Genomic DNA, 26,647 nt, shown 5'->3' on the forward strand with positions numbered 1-26,647 from the left:
CCCACTCCCTTCAACATCTATCTCCCATTGTCTAGCCCACGATGTGATAGTTTATATCTAAAGATTCCTTGGTTTCTGTGATTCCAGATTCATCAGCTGCTAATAGTTTCTTATGCTGTGACCAGAATCTCCTAAGTTTAGTGGTAATGTGTTCCAAATGGAGATGATGTGTCCTGTGGACCCATAGCTAACCCCTCCAGTGGGTTTTCAGAGGCAGTTAATCACGGAGGAGGAGACTGCCCATCCTTCTCCCATGGAACAGCTGGTGGCCTCAAACTGTGTTACTAGGAGATTGCAGTGCAGCTTGGAGACTTCTCATTTTTCTCCCATGGAGCAGCTTGTAAATTTGAACTGTGTGCTTTCTGAGTTGGCAGCACAGCTCTTGACCATTGGGCCACCAATGCTCTCTCATATAAAACAGAAAAAGAACTAAAAAATTACAAGTTAAAATTCACTAAGTAGAAAATATATAATGCTCCTGTTAGATGTCACTGAGTCAGTTTGGCTCATAGCAATTTTCAAGGATTGACTTTTATCCAAAAATAAAAGTATATAATAAAATAATGTGAGAGCTATTTAAGTGATTCCTCATGCTCTGATAAATCAAATGGTTATAAAAGGACCATCCTTAAGGGTGGAAAGCAACATGCCTTAATTCTCTAACTGGAAGAGATCCACATTTGTTCTCATTCTCTAGAAAGGTAATCTATCAGAATGTGGAAAACTATTGAACAGCATCATTGATATTACATGCAAGCAAATTACTACTGATGGTCACTCAAAATGGCTAGAACAGAACACAGAGAACTGACAAAAATTCAAGTGGTGTTTAGAAGAGACTGTGGCATATGGGATAACTAAAGTCAGATAAATCCCGGCTGAAAGTAAAGAATATCAGAAGACTGCTTATTTGTGCTTTTTTTGACTATTCAAAGGTATTTGACTGTGTGCATAATAACAATTAATGGCTAAAACTGAGAAGAATGGGTGTACCAGAATTGTGCTCCTGCAAAACATACATTTAACAGAGAGGATGTTTTGAGAAGAGGGAAAGGGTTTTAAATTAAGAAATGTGTGCATCAGGATTGTTTCCTTTAACAATACCTATTCAGTCTGCATGCTGAGCAAATTATTTGAAGTTTGACTCTGTAAAGAAGAAAGTGGCATCAGGATTAGAGAAAAATTAATCAATAACCTTCATTATGCACATGACTAAGTCTTGCTTATTTAAAGTAAGATTTTAAGTGCTTACTACAGAAGATCGAAGTATAGAGCCTTCAAGATAGACTGCATCTTAATGTCAAGGAAACATCACTGGAGAAAAGATAGAAACTGTCAATGACTTCATCTTACTTGGATCCACAATCAATACACTAGGTACAAGTAGTCATTTTGAAGTGAAAGAGCTGAAGAGATGATTTCAAAGGGCAGCTCGGGAGGATAAAGCAAAGTATTATAATGGAAAGTGCAGAGAGCGTGAATTGGAGAATAAAAAGGAAAGAAATCGCTCTGCATTTCTCAAGCTGAAGTAACTGAAAAACAAATTTAAGCCTCATGTCACAATATTTGAAAGATGCTATGGGCAGTATATGACCCAGAAAGCATCAAAAGGAGGAGGAGGAAATACAAAGTCACTGTACCAGAAAGAATTGACTGACGCTGAAAAATTTCTTAAGTGCCACATGAACAGGAGCCAATGGTAATGAAAGAGGAAATAGATGTACTGAAGGCATTAGCAAAAAGTAAGGCCCCAGGAATAGATGGGATACCAATTGACTTGTTTCAATTAACAGATGCAGGCTTGGATGCACTCACCAGTCTATGCCAGGAAATTTGGAGAACAGTTGTCTGGCCAACGGATTGAAAGTGGTCCATATTTATTCCCATTCCCAAGAAAGGTTATCCTACTGAATGTGGAAATTATCTAACAATATCATGAATATCACATAAGCAAAATACTGGTAAAGATCATTCAAAAACAGCTGGAGTATAGGAATTATCAGAAGCAGGATTTAGAAGAGGCCATGGCACCAGGCATATCATTGATGTCACATGGATCTCGGCTGAAAGTAAGGAATAACAGAAGAATGTCTATCTGTGCTTTACTGACTATGCAAAGGCATTTGACTGTGTGGATCATGACAAATTGTGGCTGACTTGGGAAGAATGGGAATCCCAGAGCACTTCATTGTGCTTATACAGAACCTATACCTGAATCAGGAGGCTGTTTTATGAACAGAACAGGGGAGCACTGCATGGTTTGGAGTTTGTCAGGGTTGTATTTTCTCTCAATACCTATTCAATCTATATGCTCAGCAAATTATCCAAGAAGCTAGACTCTAAGGGTGGGGGGGCTGTCTCATCAGGATTAGAAGAAGACTCATCAATAATCTGCGTTATGCAGACGACACAACCTTGCTTGCTGAAAGTAAGAGGCTTGTTGCATGTGTTGCAGAAGATCAGGGAATGTAGTCTTCTGTATGGATTGCATATCAATGTCAGGAAAATGAAGATTCTTACCACTGGACCAATAGGCACGTCATGATGGATGGAGAGAAGACTGAAATTGTCAATAGCTTCACCTTGCTTGGATCCATAATTAATACCCTTGGTACAAGCGATCAGGAAATAAGGAGAAGCACTGCACTAAGAAAATCTGCAGTTAGGAAACTCCAAATTATTGAGGAGTAGTGATGTCAGTTTGAGGACTAAGGTGCATCTGATTCAGGACATAGTCTTTCTGATTACTAGCTATGAATGCGAAACCAGGACAATGAATAAAGATGACAGAAAAAGAATTGACACTTTTGAGTTGTGGTGTTGGAGAAGAGCACTGAACACCCCATAGACAGCCAAGAGAACAAACAGATAAGTCTTGGAGATAGTGCAGCTGGAGTGCTCTTTGGAGGCAAGAATGATGAAGCTTCACATCACATACTTTGGACATGTTGCTAGGAGGTGCTATTCCTTGGAGAAGGACATGATGTTGGGTAGGGTGGAGGGTCGGCAAAGGAGAGGGAGTAACTCAACCAGGTACTGACACAGGGGAAGGCACACATATGACCCTGAATTTGGATGTTGCATTGCCAACTCAATCAAGCAGTTCAAATCCACCAACCACTCCATGTTAGAAAGATGGGAAACCTCCTCCTGTGTGATTTACACCCTCTGAAAACCCACTGGACAGTCAGCTATGAGTCAGTACTGATAGGATGGCACATAACAACAAACTGTGAGAAAATAAATTTGTTAAAGTCATTCACTCATAATATCAACAGTAGCACTAGAAAACTACGATAGCAACCTTATGTGTAACAGAATGAAACACTGTTCAGTCCTGTACCATCTCTAGGCTCTTTGATAGTCTGATGCCATGTTGAGTCTATTGTGTTAATCCATATCATTTAAGTGTTTTCCTCATTTTTACTGTATCCTCTTTGTACTTTGTATTACCACGACACCTGGTGCATTTCATAATTAGTTAGCCTTGAAGGGCATGCAGTGTCTGGAATATCTGAGGCACTCAAATGTTACTTGAATAAAAGATAAAGGCAAAATCATAGTCATGAAATTCTAATGAGTGACAGAAGTTAATTATTATGCTTTTTTATGAGTTTGCAACAGTTTAAATTAAAACTTCTTTTATAATGCAGTTGGTAGAAAATATTGAAACAAAAACTAAACTATGATTTCTGCTTTTTGTTTTTAATGCCAAATTAGGCTTCTGATTATACCTATATAACTTTTTCCCCCAGGATAAAATTAGCACAGTCATGCTTGAACTTTTATCTGTCTATATTCTTCATTTTACTTTCTAAACAGAATATTGCTTCTGGAGCTGAGTTCTGTTTACCACCAAATGGGGCAGTTATATTTTTGTTAAGATTCTCAATGTTCAATCTTGGGACCGACTCAGTTGATTGTTCAAACATTATAACTCAAACTCTTAAAATATAATACTGCTAACTATGTATTTTTCAGATTAATCACCAATTTGTTATGTATTAAAGTCTTTCAAAAGCATCAATGAATAATGATTCCTAGGGATAAAAAAGGAAAGAGAAGGAAGTAAAACTTAATAAACCCATAAATTGGGTGAAGAGAAAGGCAATACACACTAAGGTACTTATCAGACATTGTAATAAATTAATTACATTAATCCGTTATACTTAATGTTATGAAACAAAATGCTCAGTATTAACTGAATGAAAAGAGATGTGATTTTAAACTTTCACACAAATCACAATAAAAAGTAAAAATGTGAACCACATGATCCTATCAAATGATGCAGAAAAGGCCTTTGACAAAATCCAACACCCTTTCCTGATTAAAACACTGAACAAAATAGGATTAGAAGGGAATTTCTTCAACACAGTAAAAAATATTTATGCAAACCTGAGAGCCAATATTGTTCTCAATAGAGAGACATTAAAGGCATTCCCTTTAAGAACAGGAACTAGGCAAGGATGCCCACTGTCACTTCTCTTATTCAATATTGTTTTGGAAGTCTTAGTGATAGCAATAAGGCAACAGAAGGAAGTAAGAGGTATCCAAACTGGCAAAGAGGAGGTAAAACTGTCTCTCTACGCAGATGATATGATAGTATACCTAGAAAACCCTAAAGACTCAGCAAGAAAACTATTGGACATAGTCGACCAATTTAGCAAAGTAGCAGGATACAAGATCAACATACAAAACAGAGCCTGAACTAAGAAAAACAATACCTTTCACAATAGCAAATCAAAAGATTAAATACTTGGGAGTAAATCTAACCACAAACACAAAGGATCTATTCAAAGAAAATTACAAAATATTACTACAAGAAACAAAGAGAGACCTGAAGAAGTGGAAGAATATCCCTTGCTCATGGATAAGAAGACTCAATATTGTGAAAATGGCAATACTACCAAAGGCAATTTACATGTTCAACGCAATTCCAATAAAAATATCAATCCCTTTCTTCAACGAGATGGAAAAGATAATCTCCAGTTTCATATAGAATGGAAAGAAGCCCCAAAAAAGGAAAGCACTCCTTAAAAATAGAAATAATGTAGGAGGCATCTCACTCCCTGATTTCAAACCCTACTACACTGCCATGGTGGTTAAGGCAGCATGGTACTGGTACAATGACAGACACATAGATCAATGGAATAGAATTGAGGACCCGGAAATCAGCCCATCTACCTATGGTCAACTGATTTTTGACAAGGAGATGAAATCAGTTAGGTGGGGAAACGGCACCCTTTTTAACAAATGGTGTTGGCAAAACTGGAAAAATATCTGCAGAAGACTCAAGCAAGATCCACACCTCACTCCATATACAAAAACCAACTAAAGGCAGATCATGGATCTAGGACTAAAACCAAGGACTGTAAACGTCATTAAAGAAAATCTTGGAAGAACTCTAGTAGTCCTAATCCACAACATAAACAGTCTTCCAAGTATCCTGAAAGATCTACAAGCAGGAGAACATAAAATACATGAATGGGACCTTCTAAGAATCAAATCCCTATGCACATCCAAAAACTTCTCCAACAGGGTAAAAAGGGAAGCTACAGACTGGGAAAAAGTATTTGGGAATGACATGTAAGATAAGGGACTTAGATCTAGAATTTATAAAATACTTGAGCACCACAACAAGATAAAAGTATATAATCCAATTGAAAAATGGGCACAGGAACAGACACTTCACCAAAGAAGACATTCGGGTGGCCAACAAGCACATGAAGAAATGTTCAAAATCCCTGGCTCTAAGAGAGATGCAAATCAAAACAACTATCAGATATCATCTCAACCCAGTCAGAAGAACAAAATTTAACAGAACAGCAAGCAACAAATGCTGGCGAGGTTGTAGAGAAACTAGAACCCTTATTCACTGTTGGTGGAAGTGCAAAATGGTTCAACCACTGTGGAAAGTGGTGTGGTCCTTTCTCAAAAAGTTGCAAATAGAGGTACCGTTTGATCCAGCAATTCCACTACTGGAAATATACCCTAAAGAGACCATAACCAACATCCAAGCAGATATATGCACACCCATGTTTATCGCAGCTTTGTTCACAATAGCAAGGAGTTGGAAACAACCCAGGTGTCCATCAACAAACAGAGAAGCTGTGGTATACTCATACAATGGAATACTATGCTGCATTGAAAAACAAGGAACTCATGCAATATTATTCAAAATGGGTGACTCTGGGAGACATTATGCTGAGTGAAATACCTCAATCACAAAAGGACAAATACTGCATGGTGCCACTGTTGTAGAACAGGACTGGGGTAAGACTGAGAAAAACTGGATAAATTATGTATACTGTATTGAAACAGATGAGAGAATAATTTAAAAGCGATAGACGATAGGGTATTATGGTTATCACAAGAGTTCAGAAATAAGGTTGCATAGTGGAGTGTACTCAGGGTGATGGGAGAGGTGCAGGGGATTGTATACCAAAGAGGGATTTTTCTTTTGCTTTTCAGAGAGGAGTGAAATGGGGGGAGGGAGGGATGGGCAGGGAGAAAAGGGCAACAATGAACGAATGGAAATCCAAAATCCCTGTAAATGTTCATTAAAATTAATAAAATTGAAAAAATAAATACAATTTTTAAAAAGCACTGGGCCAATTGGAAGCATCAGAATGGATGGTGAAGAGACTGAGATTGTTCACAGCTTTAGTTTGTTTGGCTCCACAGTCAACACTCTTGGCACCAGTAGCCAGGAAATTAAAAGGTGCATTGCCATGGGAAAGTCTGCTGTTAGGGACCTCTCCAAAGTACTGAAGAGCAATGGTGTCTCTCTGGAGACTAAGGTGCGTCTGACACAGGCCATGGTCTTCGCAATCACTTGTTATGCATCAGAGAGTTGAACAATGACCAAGGAGGACAGAAGGAGAATTGATGCCTTTGAGCTGTGGTACTGGAGAAGAGTATTGAGAGTACCATGGACTGCTAGGAAAACAAATAGATTCATCCTGGAAAGGGTTAAACCGGGTGGCTCTTTGGAGGCAAGGATTCTGAGGCTCTGTCTAACATACTTTGGACATGTTCTAGGAAGAGACCTGTCCTTGGAGAAGGACATCATGCTTGGGAGGGTGGAGGGACAATGCAGGAGGAGAAGGCCCTCTATGAGGTGGATTGATTCGGTGACTGTGGTTATCAGGATGGGAGTGTCAGAGACAGTGCGAATGGCACAAGACAGAGCAGAGTTCAATGACTAAGAAATTAGTACAGGTTTATGAGATGACAAATGTGAGACAATTTCATTCTCACAGAAGAATGAAAGTGTCCAGATTTAAGGGAGATAATTTTTACTTGTATACGTGTATGCTTAAATGTTCAACTACTACCTAAAAGCCGGCAGCTGGAATCCACAGGCACCTAGTGCTCTGGCGATTTGCTTCCACACAGACTGGCAGCCTTGGGAACCCTACGGAGCAGTTCTACTTAGTACTCTAAGGATTCAATTGAATCAGAATAGACTTGATGACAAGAGGTTTCTTTTGGTTTTGACAAATATCATTCCAAAGTAGAAACACAAGGCATTCTTCCCAATGTTGACACTGCTTTACAATATTCCTTGCTTTAATGATCACAAAGAGAATTCTTCTTTTCATCCCAAAGAAACTCAAAACCTCAGGGTACAAAAAATGATCTAAGACACACTCATTATTCTTATTATCTTGTAAGCAGATATTTTTTGGCAGCTTAATTATGATGAGATCACTGACGAATTTTCAAAAGCAAAGGCTAGAAACATTTTTAATCACATGTTAGAGGTGAAAGATGAACCTAAAAATATAATAACTTGTTACAACATTTCAAACAAAAGCATCAGGAAGAAAACCATGTGATAACCGCCTAAAGAGCATATAATCTATTTTTCTGGATACGTTACTATACACTGCGGGATTAAACCAGAATGGCAAAACTTCACATCTAGATTGCATTTTAGGAGTTCTTGACCTCATCCTATGAAACTGATGCTTCAAAACATGGTCTAAAGCCACTGACCTATATCAACAAGTATTTTAAATTAGCTTTATGAAAGTAGGGACTGTGTTAACTATAAGAATGTTATTGTTAATACTCTTCATTTCTGCTTTAATAGCATCATTCTGGCTACTATGCTGAGAATAAACTAAAAGTGGAGAGACAAGAGGTAAATAGCATAGAGACTAACTGTTGTTGTTCTTGTTATGTGTCATTTAGTTGCCTGCGAGCCACAAAAACCCTATGTACAGCAGCTCTGAATCTTGCCCTGTCCTGAGCCAGTCTCACTAATTCCAACACACCAATCCCCACTGTCTCAGTTACTGTATCAATCCATCTCATCTGGGGTCTTCCTCTCCTGTACTGTCCCTCCACCCTTCTAAGCATGATGTCCTTCTCCAAGAACCTGCCTCTCCTGGCCACGTGCCCAAAGTATGGGAGACGGAGCTTCAAAATCCTGGCCTCAAAGGAGAGACTTGGTTTCACCCTCTCCAAGACAGACAGTATTTGTTTTCTTCACAGTCCATGGTATGTTCAAGACTCTTCTCCAGCATCACAATGAAAAGGCATTGATCCTCCTTCTATCATCTTTAGTCATTGTCCAGCTCTCTGATGTATGGCAAGTAATTGTGAAGACCATGGCTTGGATCAGGCTCACCTGTCTCCAGAGTGACATCGTTGGTCTTCAATACTCTAGGAAAGGTATCTGACAGTGGACTTTCCCAAAAGAGTTTGTCTTTTGATTTCTTTACTGCTAGAGCCAAAACTGTTGACTGTGGAACGAAGCAAGTTGAAATTGTTAACAATTTCAATCATCTATGATGAAATTGTCAATTGGCCCAGCAGTGATGTTGAGCTTCAATCCATTACCACAGACTACAGTCCTTGACCTTCTGCTCAAATGTGTCAGGTCCTGCTCAGTTTCAGCAGGCAAGGCTGTGTCAACTGCATAAAGCAGATTGTTGATGAGTCTTCCTCCAATTTCGATGCCACATTCCTCCTCATTAAAGTCCAGCTTCCCTAATTGTCTATTCTGCATATAGAATGAAAAGGTATGAAGATAAGATGCATCCCTGACACAACGGTGCTCCTTAGAGGCAAGGATGGTGAAACTTTATCTCACATACATTGGGTATGTTGTCAAGAGGGACCAGTCCTTTGAAAAAGACAACTAGTGACCAACTGCATGCCACCTCAACCCTGTCCCCTTCTCCCACACATGACAAAACTGTCTCCAGACCCTAAAGGAAATGTCCCAAGAGGAGGGGAGCTTGTGGGGATATGAGATCACCCCTACCCATATAAACTCTCCACAAGAGTCCCTAGTAGCGCATACATGGAATACAAGGACTTTAAGGGGGAAAAGGACTATCAATCCACATTAAAGGAATGATGCAGGTGCTATAAGAACACGTTAATAATCCGAAAACTCCTCCTTGGGTTCTCCTACGTGTAAATAGTCAGGATAGTCAGTTGAGATTAGATCTCAAGAAGCTGCTAGCACATAAAAAAACCAAAGTCATCACCCCTTAGACAACATTTAACATTATGTGCTTAGACTACCACATGGGCCACAAGTCCTTCTGAAGTGAGGCCAACCAAAATCCTTTTGTGTTCTTTGCATCTCTCTGTACTTACTTGCAAATTGCCCTTCTGGTCTCGATTTCTTTTAAAATCAGAGAGAGAAAACATTACTAATGATTTAATATGAATTAACTATTACTACTCTCAAAGAGAATCTACTTTTAAATGATGTGAAGATAGTTTAGAGAACTAAATATCTCTAATGGTTATCTAAGGTGGCCACTAAATCATGCCACCAAACTACTATGAACAGTGTCTGCAGGCACCTAAACTTCTCTATCCTAAGGATTTAAGACAGCTGACTTAGTATTTTGGATTTGGGAGAAAGATCACTGCGAAAGGAGGCTTCAGCCACCATGAAATGAGAAAGTTTGTTAATATAAAAGCATAGGCAATGAGTTTTATGTTTGCATAACAAATGTTAGCATTACAAGAGCTATGTCTAAAAGGAAGAAATATACACATAGCATCTATGCCTTCAGGAAGAGTTCTTGTTTCAGAATGTATTAAGGTTGCGAGTAAAAATACAATATAAAGGATTCTACAAACTCAGTATAAGACCATTGCTGTTAAGGGCTGTCGAGTCAAGAACAACTAATAGCAACCGTATAAACAACAGATATGAACCCTGTTCTATCCTGTGCCATCTTCACACTTCCTTATACATCAGAGCCCATCATAGCAGTCACTGTGTTAATCCACTTGGTCAAGGGTCTTCCTCTCCTTCTCATCCCTCTACCCTTCCAAGCATCATCTTCCTTTCCAAGGAATAGCCCTTCCTAGCAACATGCCCAAAGTATGTGAGGCAAAGACTCATCATCTTTGCCCCCAACAGGCACCCCAGCTGCACCCTCTCCAAGACCTATTTGTTCTTTTGGCTGTCCCTGGAGGTTCAATGCTCTTCTCTAGCATTACAGCTCAAAGGCATCAACTCTTCTTCTGTCATCCTGATTCTTTGTTTGGCTCTCAGATGCACAGCAGGTGACCAGAAAGATCATGGCCTGAATCAGAGGCACCTTAGTCCTCAAAATGACAGCATTACTTCTCAATAATTTAGAGAGGTCCCTAACTGCAGACTCCCACTACCACAATATGTCTCCTGATTTCCTGACTGCTGGTACTCTATTAAAATATTTGGCTTATAAACTTGTTCTTCAAAGTGATCCACAAGCTGAAAAAAAATCTCACCAAATCTGAACTGCAGCTATTCCCTTATTATCCCTTTCTAAATATTGTTTGGCTTTCTAACATGGAAAGAAATTAAACTAGTCAGGCATGGTTTAATTTTCCACTATGCCATCACAGTTGTTACCCCACATCCTGGGCCCTATTCAATTATTAAATATTGAGATTCTGACTTGCTCTAAAAATTACCCAAGATCTATATTTCAAGAGGCACCTGTCCTTGGAAAAGGTATCATGCTGGGAAAGGTAGAGGAGTCTAGGACAGCGCAGGATAGGGTAAGGTTTCAATATCTTCTTCACAGGGTAGTTATGAGTCATAGTCTACCCAATGGCACCTACCAACAACAATGTTAAAATCACATGATCATAATTTATCAAATCATCTTTTATGTACAGAAAATCCTAAGAATAAAAGTAAAAGAGTCAAGTTATTTGGTGGTGTAGACAAAGGGTAGGCTATAACTCTTAACCATTTGCTTCTTTTTTTTTTTTTTTAACCATTTGCTTCTTAAAAGACAAAACTTGCAGAGAGAGGAAAAAAACCTTGATAGCGCAAGGAAACTAGGGAAAATCTGTGCTGATCTCATGCAACTACAATCTGCCAGCTGTTGTTCCTGAGGATACATTTACTGTTACCAACTGACCAGAAAAAGATTTATTCTCATTCCCAAAAATGGTGACCTAACAGAGAGTGGAAATTATCAAACAATACCACTAATGTCACATGCAATCAAGATCCTGCTAAAGATTATTAAAAAAAAAAATGACTGGAACAATACATCAGCAGAGAACTACCAGATATTCAAGCTGGGTGTAGAAGAGGCTATGGCACAAAGGGTACATCGTAGCCAACGTGAGATGGATCTTGGCCGAAAACAGAGAGTATCTGAGGAAGAGCTATCTGTTTCATGGACTATGCAAAGCCATCTGACTGTGTGGATCACAACAAATTGTGACTAACCTTGAGAAGAATGGGAATCCCAGAACACTTGATTGTGCTCACATAAAACCTATACTTGGACCCAAAAGTAGCAGTCAGAACAGAGCAGGGAAACACTGCATGATTCAGGATCAGGAAAGGCGTGCGTCGGGGATGCATCCTAACTCAGAACCTTTTCAATATATGTGCAGGACAGATTATTATGGAGGCTGGACTTTGTGAGGAGGAATGTGGCATCAGCATTGGAGGAAGACTCATCAACAACTTAAATTATGCAGATGACTACCTTGCTTGTTGAAACTAAGGAGGACTTGACATTTGTGCTGCAGAAGGTCAAGGACTGTAGTTTTCAATATATACTGAATCTCAACATCAAGAAAACAAAGATTCTCACTGCTGGGCCAAGTGACAGCTTCATTACAGATGGAAAGGAGACTGAGATTGTTAACAACTTCAGCTTGCTTGGTTCCACAACCAAACTCTTGGCACCATCAGTCAGGAAATCAAAAGACAAATTGCACTGGGAAAGTCTGCTGTCTGAGATCTCTCTAGAGTACTGAAGAGCAACAATGCCAATCTGAGTCTGGAGACTTATGGAGTGCATAATACAGGCCATAGTCTTTGCAATTATTTGGCATGCACCAGAGCGCTAGATAATAAATAAGGATGACAGAAGAAAGATCGGTCCCTGTGAGTTGTGGTACTGGAGAAGAGTGATGAACATACTGTGCACTGCCAGGAGAACAAACAGGTCTGTCCTAGAGAGACTGAAACCAAACTTCCCCCTAGAGGCAATGAGTTTTAAGCTTCATCTCATATAGTTTGGGCACATGGTCAGAAAGGTCCATGCTTAGAAGGGTGGAGGGACAGAACAGGAGAGGAAGACCAAAGACGAGATGGATTGACTCAGGGAGTGAAGAAATGGGATTAGGTCTATTGGAGACAGAGATTGGCTCAGAATAGGGCAGGGTTCAGAGCTAATGTACAACACATATAAGATCACTATGAGTTATAGGCAACTTGATGGCACATAACAACAACAATGCCCTTCTCAGTGCAAAGAAGGTCCATACCCATTACTTCAAAAATGTTCCAAATGGCTTGTGCTCTGGGCCAGAAGAATGTGAGGCTCCTTGACTGTGTAGTTTAACCAACATTCTTCAAAGTACCAACTGTTGTTTTTGTTATGTGCCCTTGAGTCAAGCATGACTCCTAGAGCCTCTATAAAAAGCCAACCTGAACCCTGCCCTATCTTGTGCCTTCCTCACCGTCTGACACACTAGAGACCACTACTGAAGTCACCGTGTTAATCCAGCTCATTAAGCATCTTCCTCTCCTCTGCTGACCCTTCATCTTTCCAAGCATGACACTCCTTTCCAAGAACAGCCTCTCCTAGCTCCACATCCAAAATATAAGAGATGAAGGTAACACAGATTCCAGACCAATCACTTCATAACAACCACTCTGTTTCTTTTTTTTCTCCCTATTTTATGTCCAAAAATCTTCAGAGAAGACTCCATAGTGCTCATTCAAGGTCTAAATTGATTAGAGTACCTAATCTAAGAGCTTTAGCCTGCAAATGAAAAATGTAAAAATAGTTTCAGTGATTTAACCAAGATTATGCAGTTGACCCAGACCTCCCATATTTGGAGGTAGCATTATTAGACCTCTCCCAGTTTCTCCATAGGGAGTTCAGGTGGCATAGTCAGTATGGAGTTGTGCTGCCAACCGCAAGGCCAGCAGCAGCTCCACGGGGAAGAGATGTGCAAGCTCCTCTCATGCGATTTACAACCGCTGAGGAGGCTCAACTATGAGTCAGTTCCAACTCCACCGCTGTATGAGAGACACCAGAAAACGCCCCAATGGCTGCTAGGAGTCTTCTTACCAGAGCAGGAATGCTAATTAACACTCTACACAAGGACATAAGAACAATATTATATAATTTCATACTCATGCACAGGCTGAGAACAAACATTAAGTCAACAAACTTTGAAATATATAACCTTACTAGACCAGGAAGATGCAGTCTGCTGAACTGACAGGTCAATGTCTCTTGAGAAGTAAGTTCATTCTACATCCTTGACTTTTGTCTTTCCTTTACTCTTGGAAGAGATTATCACTAGGCTTATGAGTTCATATACTCGCCTGATAACTAGTCAATGTAGAAACATTTTCTGACCAATTCCCATACTCCCCTAGCTTAAAAAGGATCTCATACTCTGGAATCCCCACAGGAATCTGCCACCATCACTTAGATACCAAACAATTAGCCTGCTCTGGTTCTCAATTAGACTAGCAGGTTCTTGTAGTTCTCTAATATAAACCCTCTAAAGCCAGGGCTATGCTCTTGGGGGTTTTAGTTTTGTCTTATTTTGTTTTTGAGTCCCCACAAAGCCTATCACATTCATAGTTTCAACAAACTTTTGTAAGTACGTAAGTAAAACCCATTGTCCTCCGGTCACTTCCAACTCACATCAACTCTCCATCAGATTTACAAGGCTGTAAATCATTTCAGGGGGACACTGTCCATCTTTCTCTCTGAGAGGGGTTCAACTCTTTCAGTTAGCAGTCCCACACATAATGCACCACACCACCAGGTATAAACATACTTATCGTTTTCAAAGTTTGGTGATGTCATCATTACAGGAATGAAATGTAAAACTATGGGAAAACGCCAACTTAGCTTATTTTGACTCATTTTGATTCTACAGGATAGAGGAGAACTGCCCCCCTAGGATTTCCAAGGCTGTAATCTTCAGAGCAGCAGACCTCCACATCTTTCTCCTGTAGAAAGACTGGGAGGTTCAAACTATTCCCTTCCCTTCCTTTCAAGTTAGCAGCTAAGCAAGCACTCAACTACTGCATTATGCATCTCTTCATAATACTACACCAAAGTTTCCCCCCCCAGGGGGGGAAAGGTCCAATAATATTATCTTCTGGTTTTCATATGTTCCATTCATTCATTATCAGATTTGATATTTGAAAGGGGGGAAAGAATCAACTATAGTAAAGAAATATTCAAACTCAACAAATACTCATCGCTGTCAAGTCGGAACCAACTCATAGCTGACCTCCAGCTGGTTTTTCAAAGCTATAAACTGCTCAGAAGGACAATGTTCATCTCTCTCTCTCAAAGTAGGGAGTGGATTTGCCTTTGGGTTGAAAGCAAAATTCCCTATCTACAAGGCCTCCAAATCTCTCTGAAATACTTGAATACCAAATATGTTTTCCTTAGAAAGTAATGTTTCCAAATTATGTTTCAATATTCTAAGAGCATCTGCTACTTCATACCAACTCTTGAGATTTAAGAAACATTTTTAAACTTTTATAGATTGTTTAACTTGGACTCAAGTCGGATTTATAACGACCCTATTAGGGCAGAGTAAAACTTTATCACAGGGTTTCCTAGGCTGAAATCTTTATAGGAGGGAGCTCCAGGGGCTTAGTGGTAAGGAGTTGCACTGCCAACCCAAAGGCACACCCACAACTAGAACACACACCAACTGCTCCACAGGGGAAAGATGGGTAATCTCCTCCTGTGAGATCTACTTCCTCTGAACACCCCCCAGAAGGTCACCTATGACCTGGTTTCTACTTGACAGTACATAATAACAATATTCATTAGAGAAGCAGATCTCCATGTCTTTTTTGGCCTACTTTAAGTAGCAGGTGTGTGGGTGCAAATTGTAATTGTTTTGGTTAACACCAAAGTATTTAACCATTGAACACCAAACCAGTCAGTGACTCAATAACATATGCAATGCATCACATCATTCTTTTCTTTGGGTTATTCTAACACTGGGACAAGCAATAACACCTCTCTTTCCAAATGCCAGTCCTCTGTACAACCTCTTATCTTCCAAACTGGATGCAATTTCTGCTATCTGCCTTAATATTATAATCATTCCCACCATTTTTAGCTTCTGCCAGTATATACAAGGGACTTCTGGTGGTGTAGTCCACAGTGAGTTGCCCTGCTAACCCAAAAGACTTTCCTCTCTGATCCACCAGCAGCTTCCCAAGCAAGTTGGTCTCGGAAATCCAGCACCTACCAGAGGACCTGATATGAGTTGGTATCAACTTGATGGCAATGAGAGGAGGCGAATGAGTATATTCAAGCTCTCGGAGTTTGGCTTAGGATAGAGCAAGGTTCAGAGCCACTGTTCACAGAGTCACTGCAAGTGTTAGTTAACATGTTGGCCGGTAACAACAACAGAAATGACATTAATTGCTATAAACCTTGATTAGTGTATCAAACTTTGATCAACCCAATTTTGTTACATTGGGATAACATCAGCTGCCCATACACACCTGAAAAGTATCTGTACTTTTTAAGGCTAAACAGTAAAAAAAAATACTAAACTACCTTAATAATCACCTATCATTTCTTTAGTTTTTCAGAGAAGTGAAAAATAAAAATCTAAAGGCTATTTTTCAAGAAAATAAACAGCAATAAAAATGATAAATTTACAATATTTATTTCATAAGGCCTCAAAACATATACTTCTTGTATCAACATAGCTAGAAAAAGCAAAACACAATTTCAATAAAGCACATATATGATAGAAGATCATCTCCCTGGAATGCTGAGAGCCTGGGTTCTTGCAGAAAAAAATTTATTCTTAGGTCTTATGTTGAAGAAAAAGGATGATCAAAATGGGATGTTTTAAAATATGGTATATATAACATTTACAAAATCACAATTCTTTTTAAAGTGTTAACTGTCAAAACACAAACAAATGAACACCACCATAGCTTTCATGTTATCACAAAAACAAGGCAACATTACTTCAACGGTCTACTACAAACTTCAGCACCTCACCACCAGGCTGGATTATCTGGTCATCACCAGGCAGGCAGTCACTGTCCAGACTATCATATCATCCCCCACTCATAACACAGTATTTCAATTATTCCATCATGAACCTTTCAAAAGCCTTCTTGAGCACTCTATACTTTGAAAATATTCTATTTTAGACTCTGCAACAAATAAATTCTCTTATTTTGAAAAAACTTCCCAGGTGATCAAGAAACATAACATTGGCTAAGAAGCACTATCTCCTTGTAAGACTCCTATACTGGCTATTTTACAGAGGCCTTCCCTCTCATCTCTTTCCTCAGCAAAGCAAGCTCTCTACTAGGAAGGAAACATACTACAAGGGAAAGCGCACCACACAGGCAGACCTCAATTCCAGTCCTGGCTGGATCCCTCTCTAATCATCTGATGCAAATTTTCAGTTTGTTTTGTTTTTCTAATACTATAAAGACCAAATGCTATGATCTGTGTAAAATAATAGCTTTATTTCTTATAAAGCACTACACAAACAGATCATTCAAAATTCTTGTTAGTTGATTCTAGGTGTTTAAAAACATCTTGCTTCTCTTTTTTTAAAGGAAATCTGGCTTGTTATACAGCCCAAAAGGTTATTTATAGTGCCAGGCAAAAAATAACCAAACCCATGCATTCAAAACTAAGTTTCAAACGAGAAAATATGCAAAATGAATCTATCTATGTCAAAGTGCCAAAATAGTAAGTGTCACAGAAAGGCATCCCAAACAAAGTCTACTTTGAGTTGTAACTGAGTAGGTAAAAAAGGTTTTCTTATTAAAGGGAAAATGCAGGCTACAGCAGGATTGGTGTGTTATAGCATAGGCCAAGAAGAAGAGGGGCGTTTATAATGAAATACACAATTAAAGATGGCAGGGGAAGGTCTGACAAGTTTACATTTCTTGAGATTGCTACTAGAAAGAACTACACATATATATGAGTTAAAAGTAATATAGTTAAAACCGGTAAAAGAAGAAAATTATCCTAGAAGCTGTGTGGAAAATGAACAGAAGTGATCACAGAGAAATGCCAGGAAAACCATTTGGAAAATTTTATATTTAAATAATACAAATAAGATTCTGTAATAAAGTAGAAGCTAAGGACATGGGAAGGAGAAAATCTGACGGGCACTGCAGAGATTCAGCTAGACTTAGTGATAGGTTGAATTAAAGGAGTGGAAAAAAGATTCGAAAATGGTGCCAAGGAATTAGTCATGGGTAGCCCATGGCACAACCACAACAGCACTAACAATCCTTACGCCAGCTTTCCCAGACTGCATCCGAATCCGTTTAGCTGTGTAAACCAGGTCCGCAGTGAGACACTGCTCTACCTTATATGGAAGCAGTCAACCACCATCATGACTGTTGTTGTTGCCAGGTGCCACTGAGTCAAGTACAACTCAGGTGACCCTCTGAACAAGAGATCTGAACCCTGTCCCATGCGATGCCATCTTCACAATCTTTACGCACTTTGAGCCCATTGCTGTAGTGACTGTGTCAATCGATCTTGTTGATGGTCTTTCTTTCACTGCCCTTTCACCTTTCTGACGTCCTTCTCCCAAGAAATAACCACCACGTTAGCAGGAAATTATCCAAGGTTCTAGTACTACTTGTTTTTTATGGAGAAAATGTGTTCCTATAAACCTACGGAACTTCCTTACCACCTATGAAACTGAGGAACAGCAAAATTTCTTCTCCCTATTCCCCAACAATGGTGGACTTCTTTGAAGTCCAAGCTCTACTCTAAATGGATCACTTAAGTCACATGTAAACAAAACACAAGGTAACTCTCTGGATAGTGATTGGTGTAACAATACATATCTGGTAGATTCTATTTTTTAAAAGGATTCATTCCAACCTGGAATAAAGCCTACTTGTTTACATGTAAAAGATTAAATGGTCATAAGGCAATCTTGTGGGAATATTTTTAATGCATGACAAAACATTAGACCAAATACCCTGTTCCAGAATGCACTGTGCTACATGATTCTGCAGTTTTGCTAGAGCATTTTCATTTCTGCAGTTTAAAAAAAATGCTATTGGAAAGCAGACACCAGATCAAAGCATTTCACTTTATCTAAGGTGCATACCATTATGTTACTTCCAATTTAATAAAACTGAATAGTTAACAATAACAATGTGTACTTAACTGAGAGCTTATTGCCTTCAGTTACTTGCAAGGAGGCCCATTTATACATTTACTGCAAAAAGGAACTCATGTTAAACCTAGCAGTGTATCAATGGGTAAAAGCAGCTCAAATGTTTGGTTCCATTTAGCTATGGTAGCAAACATCCCATTCTTGAAAAGGTCTGATCCGTACAACATGGTTGAAAGCATGTCTATTTCATGTAGATTTTTAAGGTTTCAAAACGTTATTTACACACACATTACTCCCACTGATGAGAAAAACATTGCGATAAAAAATGCTATTGCCTTGGGGGGAGGGGGGAGTCTATCTTGCAAACAGGCTAAAATATTACCTAGAAGGGTCATCAAACTACAATCTCGTTATAAATACCTCTCCAGGTCACTGCTACGCTAAACAGTGCTCTAGTTTCTTGCTGGAAATAAAGATTCGGAATTTCAAGAGACACAGAAGGTCAGGTTTAAAGCCACCGAATTTAACAGCTCCTCATCGACCTGGCACAGCATCGCCTCCACGCTCCAAGGGGAAGACTTAAGTCGGATCCCCGCCACTTGGAGAGCAGGTGCGAAACGGGCGCTCTGGGGTTCCGCAGCTGCAACAACCTTCCTCATCGTGGACCCTGGGCCCTCCCTAGGAGAGGAACCTTTTAGTGCCCATGTACTTCTAGAGGCCATTTACTGGAGTAGACGGAGTGGTGGATTCCTAATCCTTTCCACCTGACAGGAGAGTTATTTCCCTGTCTCCCCCTCCCAGGAGCCACAAACACAGGCAAAAGGGGCGCAAGCGGCCCACCAACCCCCTTGCAGCACCCCCTCCCACAGATGTGGGCACGGGGCGGGGTCCAGTCCCCCGCGCCTGACCCCGTCTCTCCCCTTCGGGATCCCCGCCGCCGCTCACCGTGAAGGGGACATCCCCGACGCTGCCCACGGAGTAGCAATTGTCTCCAGGGTTGACAGCCCCGGTGAGGACCTGATGCAGATGCATCTCCAGAGCTCGGGCTGGAGCGAGAGTAGAGATGAGCCCGGCTCCCGGCCCTTCTCCAGTCGCGAGAGCCGCTTCCCCCTCCGCCTCCCTGGGGACCCACCCCGCGGCGGCTCCGGCTTAACGCCTCTCCCCACTCTCGCCTCCCCCGCGCCTCCGCCCTGCCATGGGAGCTCCTCGACCGCTGCCACCGCCCGGATCGCCGCTCGACTGCGGAAATGCCCGGATGCTCCCACTGCCTGCTGCACCGGCGCACAAATGCGGGAGGAGGGCAAGGGTGCGTGAGAGGCGGGGGAGGGCCTGGAGAGCGCGCGAGCCAGGCGCGTGCTGGAAGGGACGCTCCGCCTGAGGCACACGGGCGACGCGCGCGCGCCCAGCCCCGAGAGCGACAGTCAAGTGGGAGGATAAACCCCTCCTCCTCTGCCAAGATCCGCGCTCGCTCCTTCTCCCCGCCTCCCCCGCCCCTGCGTTTGCGCGTGCGCACACAGTGGTTTCCAAGGCAGATGCGCGCACTTTGCGGGTCCTCTGTCCCGGAGTGCGTGCGCAGACGTGCGGGAGTTCCCTTAGACCTTCCAGGGCTGAGGCCACTGGGGGAAGAGGAGCCCGAGGAAAAGGACAGAGGCGAGCGGGGAGCACAGAGGCGGCGGAGGCCACTCGGGGCCACGACGCAGTCCAACGCCTGGGACACGCCACTATCCTCTCCACCCACTCACCTCCGTGTTTTATCCATTCCCTAGTGCACTGTGTAATGGTCAGTGCAGTTGACCTCAGGAGAAGGACACCCGTCACTGGGAAATTCCTCCTCTAGAAATCTTAGAACCCTTAGATCTTTTAAAAGTACGGTGTATAAGGGTTTTTTTTAAATTTTATTTTACACAAACAGTACAGGCATCTTACAACTGTTTAGAGAAGCTGTTCTCCCTTGACAGCAAATTATTTTGCTCCCATCTTTTGTCACGATTGTTCTAGACGCAGAAAAGGCCCCCTAGAGACGGTTGGCTCCTCCAGACTCTTCCTTCCCCGCCCCCCACCGTGGGTGATGTCATGGATTCGCAGAATCGCCTGATTTTCCAGACAGTCTGCTAAACTTTGAGTCTTTGGGGCAAGGATCAGATAGATCCCTGCTCCAGGTTAATTCACCAAACAATTTTTAAGCCCATATTGTGTCTTTAAGTCACTAGGGAAAAGAGTAAAGTAATACCGAGACACAAGTATCTGTAAAATCAGGCAAGCCGCCAAAAGTGTCATGATTGAGATACAAAGTTCTATGAACCACTAAAGATGAATTATTTCGATCAAGGAAACAGGTAAAGCATGGAGATACTGACACAAAACACTGGGTAGAATTTAGGCGCACTGAGATGGGAGGGGAAAGATGTATTCCAATAGAAACTAGCAAAAGCTGAGGCTTACTAGTGTGAAAATGACAGCATCTGGTATAGAAATAAAGAGAAATTTTATGTTCGTGACGGAAGATATACCGAGGGGTGGGGGGGGCGGGGAATTGTCACGAAGAAGAAATATGGATATCTAAGAAGTACGGGAGGTGTCAATGAAATTGTTCTCAGCTGAACTTTATCTAATTAGAGCTGCTTTAGGAAGATGACTTAGGCAGCACTGGAAAGGATAATTAGTAAGGTGAGGAAGATTGGAAGCCAGGACTTGGCAGAAATTGGTAATCTGCTCAGTGGAAAGAAGAAGGGTCAAAGATAATTCCCTCTAACACATTTCCCTTTTTCATCTGGTGGCAGGCAAACAGGAAACTCTCAGAGCAACTTTTGGCTCACTCTTTCAGTCTCTCTCCTAAACATAACATCCAACCCGCTGGTACGATGTTGATTTCTACTCAGCTCCCTTATATAAGCGTCCCTTTCTGAGGTTCCTAATTAACACCCCCTAATCATTTCCACTACCATTTGCCTTCATTCCAGACGTCATCATTTCTCATTTAATTACCCTAATAACCTCCTAACTGGTTTAACTTATGCTGTGCTCTCCAACCCATCCACCCGCACTGCAACCGGAGAAATATGTTTAAGGGAAAATACCTGTACTTAAAATTCTGCAGTAACTCTCAACTCCCTATAGGTTGCAGTCTAAACTTAGTTTGACAGGCAAACCTGCAAGGTCTTGCTTTAGCCTATTGTTCCTGTTTTCTCTCACCCCAAAAGGCCCCAGGCCCACTGAGCTATCATATCATATTCACTGAGCAACATATCATATTCTTTATGCTTTCTTGCCTTTGTTCACACTCGACTCTGTGTGGAATTCCATTAATCCCCTCTTTTCACCATATTTGCCTCTAAGGAGCATCTTGGTTACACTTCCTCCAAGAAAAATGTGTTTGTTCTTTTGACAGTATCGGGGATATTTTGTACTCTTCGCTAACACCACGATCCAAAGTATTGATTCTTCTTCAATCATCTTTACTCATTGTCCAATATTTCAAGTCAAGATCAACATCTTAGTTTCTCTGTTCCCCAGTGCCTTGTGCTTTAATCATAGAACTTTTTAAAGAAAGTACCCTACATCCTTTTCTATGCCTATTTAAGCTTAACTCTTAACCCTTCACAGAAACTAAAAACTCAAGATAAAGACACTTTTGAGGAAAATTTAAATAATTGGGTATGACATAACTGCCCTATAGATTGGTTGTTCCTAGCGTTGCCGGGTGGTAGTCAGCTCAATGGCACCTAAAAACAACCCTACAGAATGCAATATGCAACTTTAATAAGCCACCTCTTTCAGAATAAATGAACAGCAACTAATGATTTTAAATTTCCCTTTGAACATTCCCCAAAAGTTTACATTTGTAAGCTGATCAAAATTGTAAAACAAGGAGCACCTCTCTTCAGAGAAAGGTTTCTGGTTGTTGAGTATTTTTTATGTCCAATAAAATCTTTTTAACTCTAATGGACATATTGATCAGATTTTCTTTCATTAATGTATTTATTTGCTGACCTAAAATTTGAATGTGAGTAAGATCACACAATTTTTCAAGAAACATTGGTAGGGGAGTAATCTTTCAAATTCTTACTTGTATTTATTTGTGTTTTATATTATACTGGTTTTGTAAAAAGAACTATACATTCATGTAAATATTATGTGGAGTATACTGGGCTCAAGGAAAATATAAGTGCTGCATATTTAAATATATACTTTGACCATTGCAGATGAATAAGAAAGACCAAAGAAGGACAAATGTCTTTGAATTGTGATGTTATGTATGTGTGTGCTTGTATATATGTGTGTGTGTGTGTGTGTGTGTAATATGAACTGTCCCAAACCAAACAAATCTGTCTTGGAATAAGTACAGACAGAATGTTCCTTAAAACCAAGGGTGGAGGGGAAACCTTGTTTCACATACGTTGGGCATTACAAGGTGTTGCCGGTCCCTGGAAGAATGGATTGACCTACTGAATACAACAGTGAATGCAAGCTCTGCAGTGGTTCTGAGGATGGCATAGGACCATTCTATTTCATTCTGTCATTGTACACAGAGTCACTATAAATTGAAGCCAACACAGTAGTATGTAACACCATCGTTTTAGTAAGAGGCATTAAGGCACATAAATATTAAGAAATTTACTAGCAACATTGAAAATATGACAGACATACTTCTGTGGATCAACCTTCAGCCAAATGATAGACAAGTCTAGAAAGTAAAAAGTAATCCCAGGAGGGAACACACTTCTTAGAATGATAAATAATTTTAAAAAAATGATCAATCATGCAAGATCATGCAAGATCAAAAGGCAGCATTTCCCCAAAAACAAAAACAAAGCTTAAAAAAACAGAAAGGAGCAAGAAAGAAGGACAAATGAAAATGAGGAACACAGGGAGGGAGTGGGAAGAGTGTTGTGCTATTGTAAGGATGGCCATCAGTGTCAAAATTCATATAAATCATTGACTGGGAAATCTCATTTTCTCTATAAACTTTCACCCAAACCACCATAAAATAAACGCTCTTAAAAAGGCATGCCACAGTATCAGATAAATTTGAGAGTCCTTACACAGTACATGTAGACATACCATATATCAGTAAAACCTGAAAATTAGCAGTTAATACTTACATACTTTATTTTCTCATGCTTTACTTATTTCACTTCAGAAATAATGTTTTGGGATTTGTTTTTTTTTTTTTATAGATTGAAGATTCATCCCAATCTTGCATCACGTCTATAGTTACCAATTTTCTAAAAGCAAGTGCTCACTTTGTATCGCTGTGTCACATTTTGGAAGTTCTGGTGGCCTGATGTGTAAGGAGCTGTCCTGTTAACCCAAAGACACATGGTTCACATCCACCAAATGCTCGAAACATCCACCAAATCTCCACTTGTGCCGTTTACTACCTCTGAAAACCTGCTGGAGGCTTAGCCCTGGATCAATTCTGACTCAATGGAATGTACAACAATAACAATTCTCAGTACGTTGGAACTTTTCATTATGCTACTGCATACATGTAACATTTATATGCACTGAGAGGGGAAATGTTTGATTTGTTTACTGTGATATTTGCTTTATTGCAGTGGACTAGATCTGAACAGGCAATACCTTTTAGGTATACCTGTACAATAAAATGAAATAAATTCCTTCACAAAAATACTTTATTACATGCTGACAAATATGTCTGTTAAAAACTAGAACAAAACACATGCTAAAACAGGACATTTGAAAAATTCTGTTCATGCCTTGAGTAAAGGCAAATAATTTACTAAATATCAGTGTACTTTAAGAAACAGGAGAAAAAAATAATATGTAATAATAGGAACTAGTGTTTCAGAGAATATTAGATATGTAATGAAAAAAGAAGTGCTTGACTCAGTGAAGAATCTACTTTCAAGATGGTACACTAGTATGATTGGCAAGTCGGTACTAATAGTTATTGGCAGGAGGCCTGAGTTCCTCAGTACGCATGTGGTCCTTTCCACACAACTGCGTAAGTGTCCTCAAGAAATGATTTCTAGCTACCTCCATGAGAGCAAATGATCCAAGAGCTAGGCCAAGATGGAAATCAGAATGTCTTGTTTAATGAGCCACAGAAGTTATTCACAATGAATTACACACTTTTTAATTGGTACAAAGGTTTTAGTCTTCAAGTTTAAAGCTTGAAGAAATACTGTGTCAAGGCCTGAAAAATCATTGCTTTAGTTGGTTTATAAATGAGTCTCTTAGTCTTCCTACCTTCACTATATTAGAAACTAAATCAAAAGATCTTCATAAAATAACACAACATAGTTGAGTTTCCTAGAGCATTGCTAATTTCAGATTATTTCGACCTTTTCACAATTAGCTCTAGCTTTACAGCATTTCATGAAGTTTTTGACTCATCCACATACTTGAGAAATTTTAGTCTCTTCCTTCTTCCTTTTAGAATCAACAAAAATCTGAAGCATGCTTTTCTTGTTCCACTTTTTTCTCACGAACCACTCAGTGACTACTTAGAGACGTCTCAAGTTTGGACTGACTAGTTAAAACTCCTGGATTTACACAGAAGTCATTTGCTGTCCAATCTGACCCCACAATTCTTCCCAGCCTGAAATGACCAGGATACCTAGACCATCTTTTGGCTATCCACAATTTCATTTCTCTCTTTCCATTCAACCTTCTGTATGAATCTAAAAATAAATTTCAAACTCTTTATTCTAATCTGGAAATGGCTTTCTTTTTAAAAGGAAAAAATAGTACTTTCAGCAGTTCTGCACCATTAACAAAACTAATTCACTAAAATGCTAATACAACGGAAATAATTTCTCATGTCCACAAATTTTAATAGGAACAAATTTTGCACCTTTGAATTTTAGTTTAACGCTTTGAATGTCAGAGGGACTTAATTTGCTAGCAGTAATCATATGCTTATGTGTAGCAATAATCTATTGTTTTCGTGTGCCATCAAGTCACAGCTACCCTGTACAGTAGCTCTGAAGCCTGCCCTGTCCTGAGCCAGTCTCACCCACTGACACACCTACCCCTGTTGCCCTAGTTACTGTGTCAATCCATCTCATCCGGGGTCTTCCTCTCCTGTCCCTCCACCCTTCCGAGCGTGATGTCCTTCTCCAAGGACTGGTCTCTCCTGGCTACGTGCCCAAAATATGTGAGATGAGACTTCAAAATCCTAGCCTCCAAGGAGAAATTTGGTTTCACCCTCTCTACTACCGAGTGGCAAATTACCCCAAAACCTAATGAAAGAACAATAAACATTACCTCACAGTTCCTGTGAATCAGAATCTGTTACTGATTTAGCTAGGAGATTTTGGTTCAAGGTTTCTCATGAGGTTACATTCACAATGTCAGGTAGAATCTAAATTAAAAACAGCTAGACACAAAACAGCATATGTTGTTTAATCCATTGAAAGGAATTTAAAAAAAAAACACTAAGTCTCACTGGGACAGGAGATTGGTTAGTGGTTGCACTGGGGCTGGAAGTGAAACAGGGAGTGACTGTGCATGAGCATGAGTTGTTCGAGACATGTAAATATTCTAAAATTAGATTGTGGCTGTGGTTGTGCAACTCTGTAAATTTACTAGAAATTATTGATTTCTACACTTGAAATGTGTGGATTTTATGATAAATAAATAATTACTTCAATAAAGCTGTCATTTAAAAAAATCAGCTAGGGCTACAGTCATCTGGGGGCTCAACGTGCACCGAAGAATCTGCTTTCAGGTTGGTGCACTCTTATACCTGGCAGGTTAATATTGATAGCTGACACGAAACTTGAGGCCCTTACAGTCCTTTCCATACAATCGTGTTAGTGTCCTGGAGATGTGGAGGCTGGCTTCAAGAAAGCAAGTGATCCAAGAGCAAGACTACAATGGAAACCAGAATGTCTTGTATAAACCAGCCAAAAAAATCACACACAATGAATTATATAGCATATTTTATTGGTTACAAAAGGCATCCACCATTCAAAGTGAGGAACTAACTTACCAAGAAGGAATACCAGGAAGTGAAAATCATAATGGAGATTAGTGTTATATGTTGAAACTCAGGTTTTTGTTT

The 26,647-nt window shown here is 40.1% G+C and overlaps 1 protein-coding gene across 4 annotated transcripts in view; it reads right to left on the reverse strand.

Annotated features, from left to right (window-relative positions):
* Nucleotides 1-19,863, reverse strand: part of DMXL2 (Dmx-like 2) — a 179,006-nt gene extending 159,143 nt beyond the window's left edge. For 3 of the 4 annotated variants that reach the window (XM_006895319.1, XM_006895318.1, XM_006895317.1), the window contains exon 1: nucleotides 19,561-19,863. In XM_006895319.1, the coding sequence (XP_006895381.1) occupies nucleotides 19,561-19,647 (87 nt within the window). In that variant the 5' untranslated portion in view covers nucleotides 19,648-19,863. The remainder of the gene's footprint in view (nucleotides 1-19,560) is intronic. The other variant, XM_006895316.1, reaches the window with a different exon arrangement.
* Between the last annotated feature and the right edge of the window lie 6,784 nt (nucleotides 19,864-26,647).

The sequence above is a fragment of the Elephantulus edwardii genome, unplaced genomic scaffold (genome assembly GCF_000299155.1).
Source record: "Elephantulus edwardii isolate Elephantulus edwardi_28Jun2011 unplaced genomic scaffold, EleEdw1.0 scaffold00164, whole genome shotgun sequence".
NCBI classification, from domain to species: domain Eukaryota; kingdom Metazoa; phylum Chordata; class Mammalia; order Macroscelidea; family Macroscelididae; genus Elephantulus; species Elephantulus edwardii.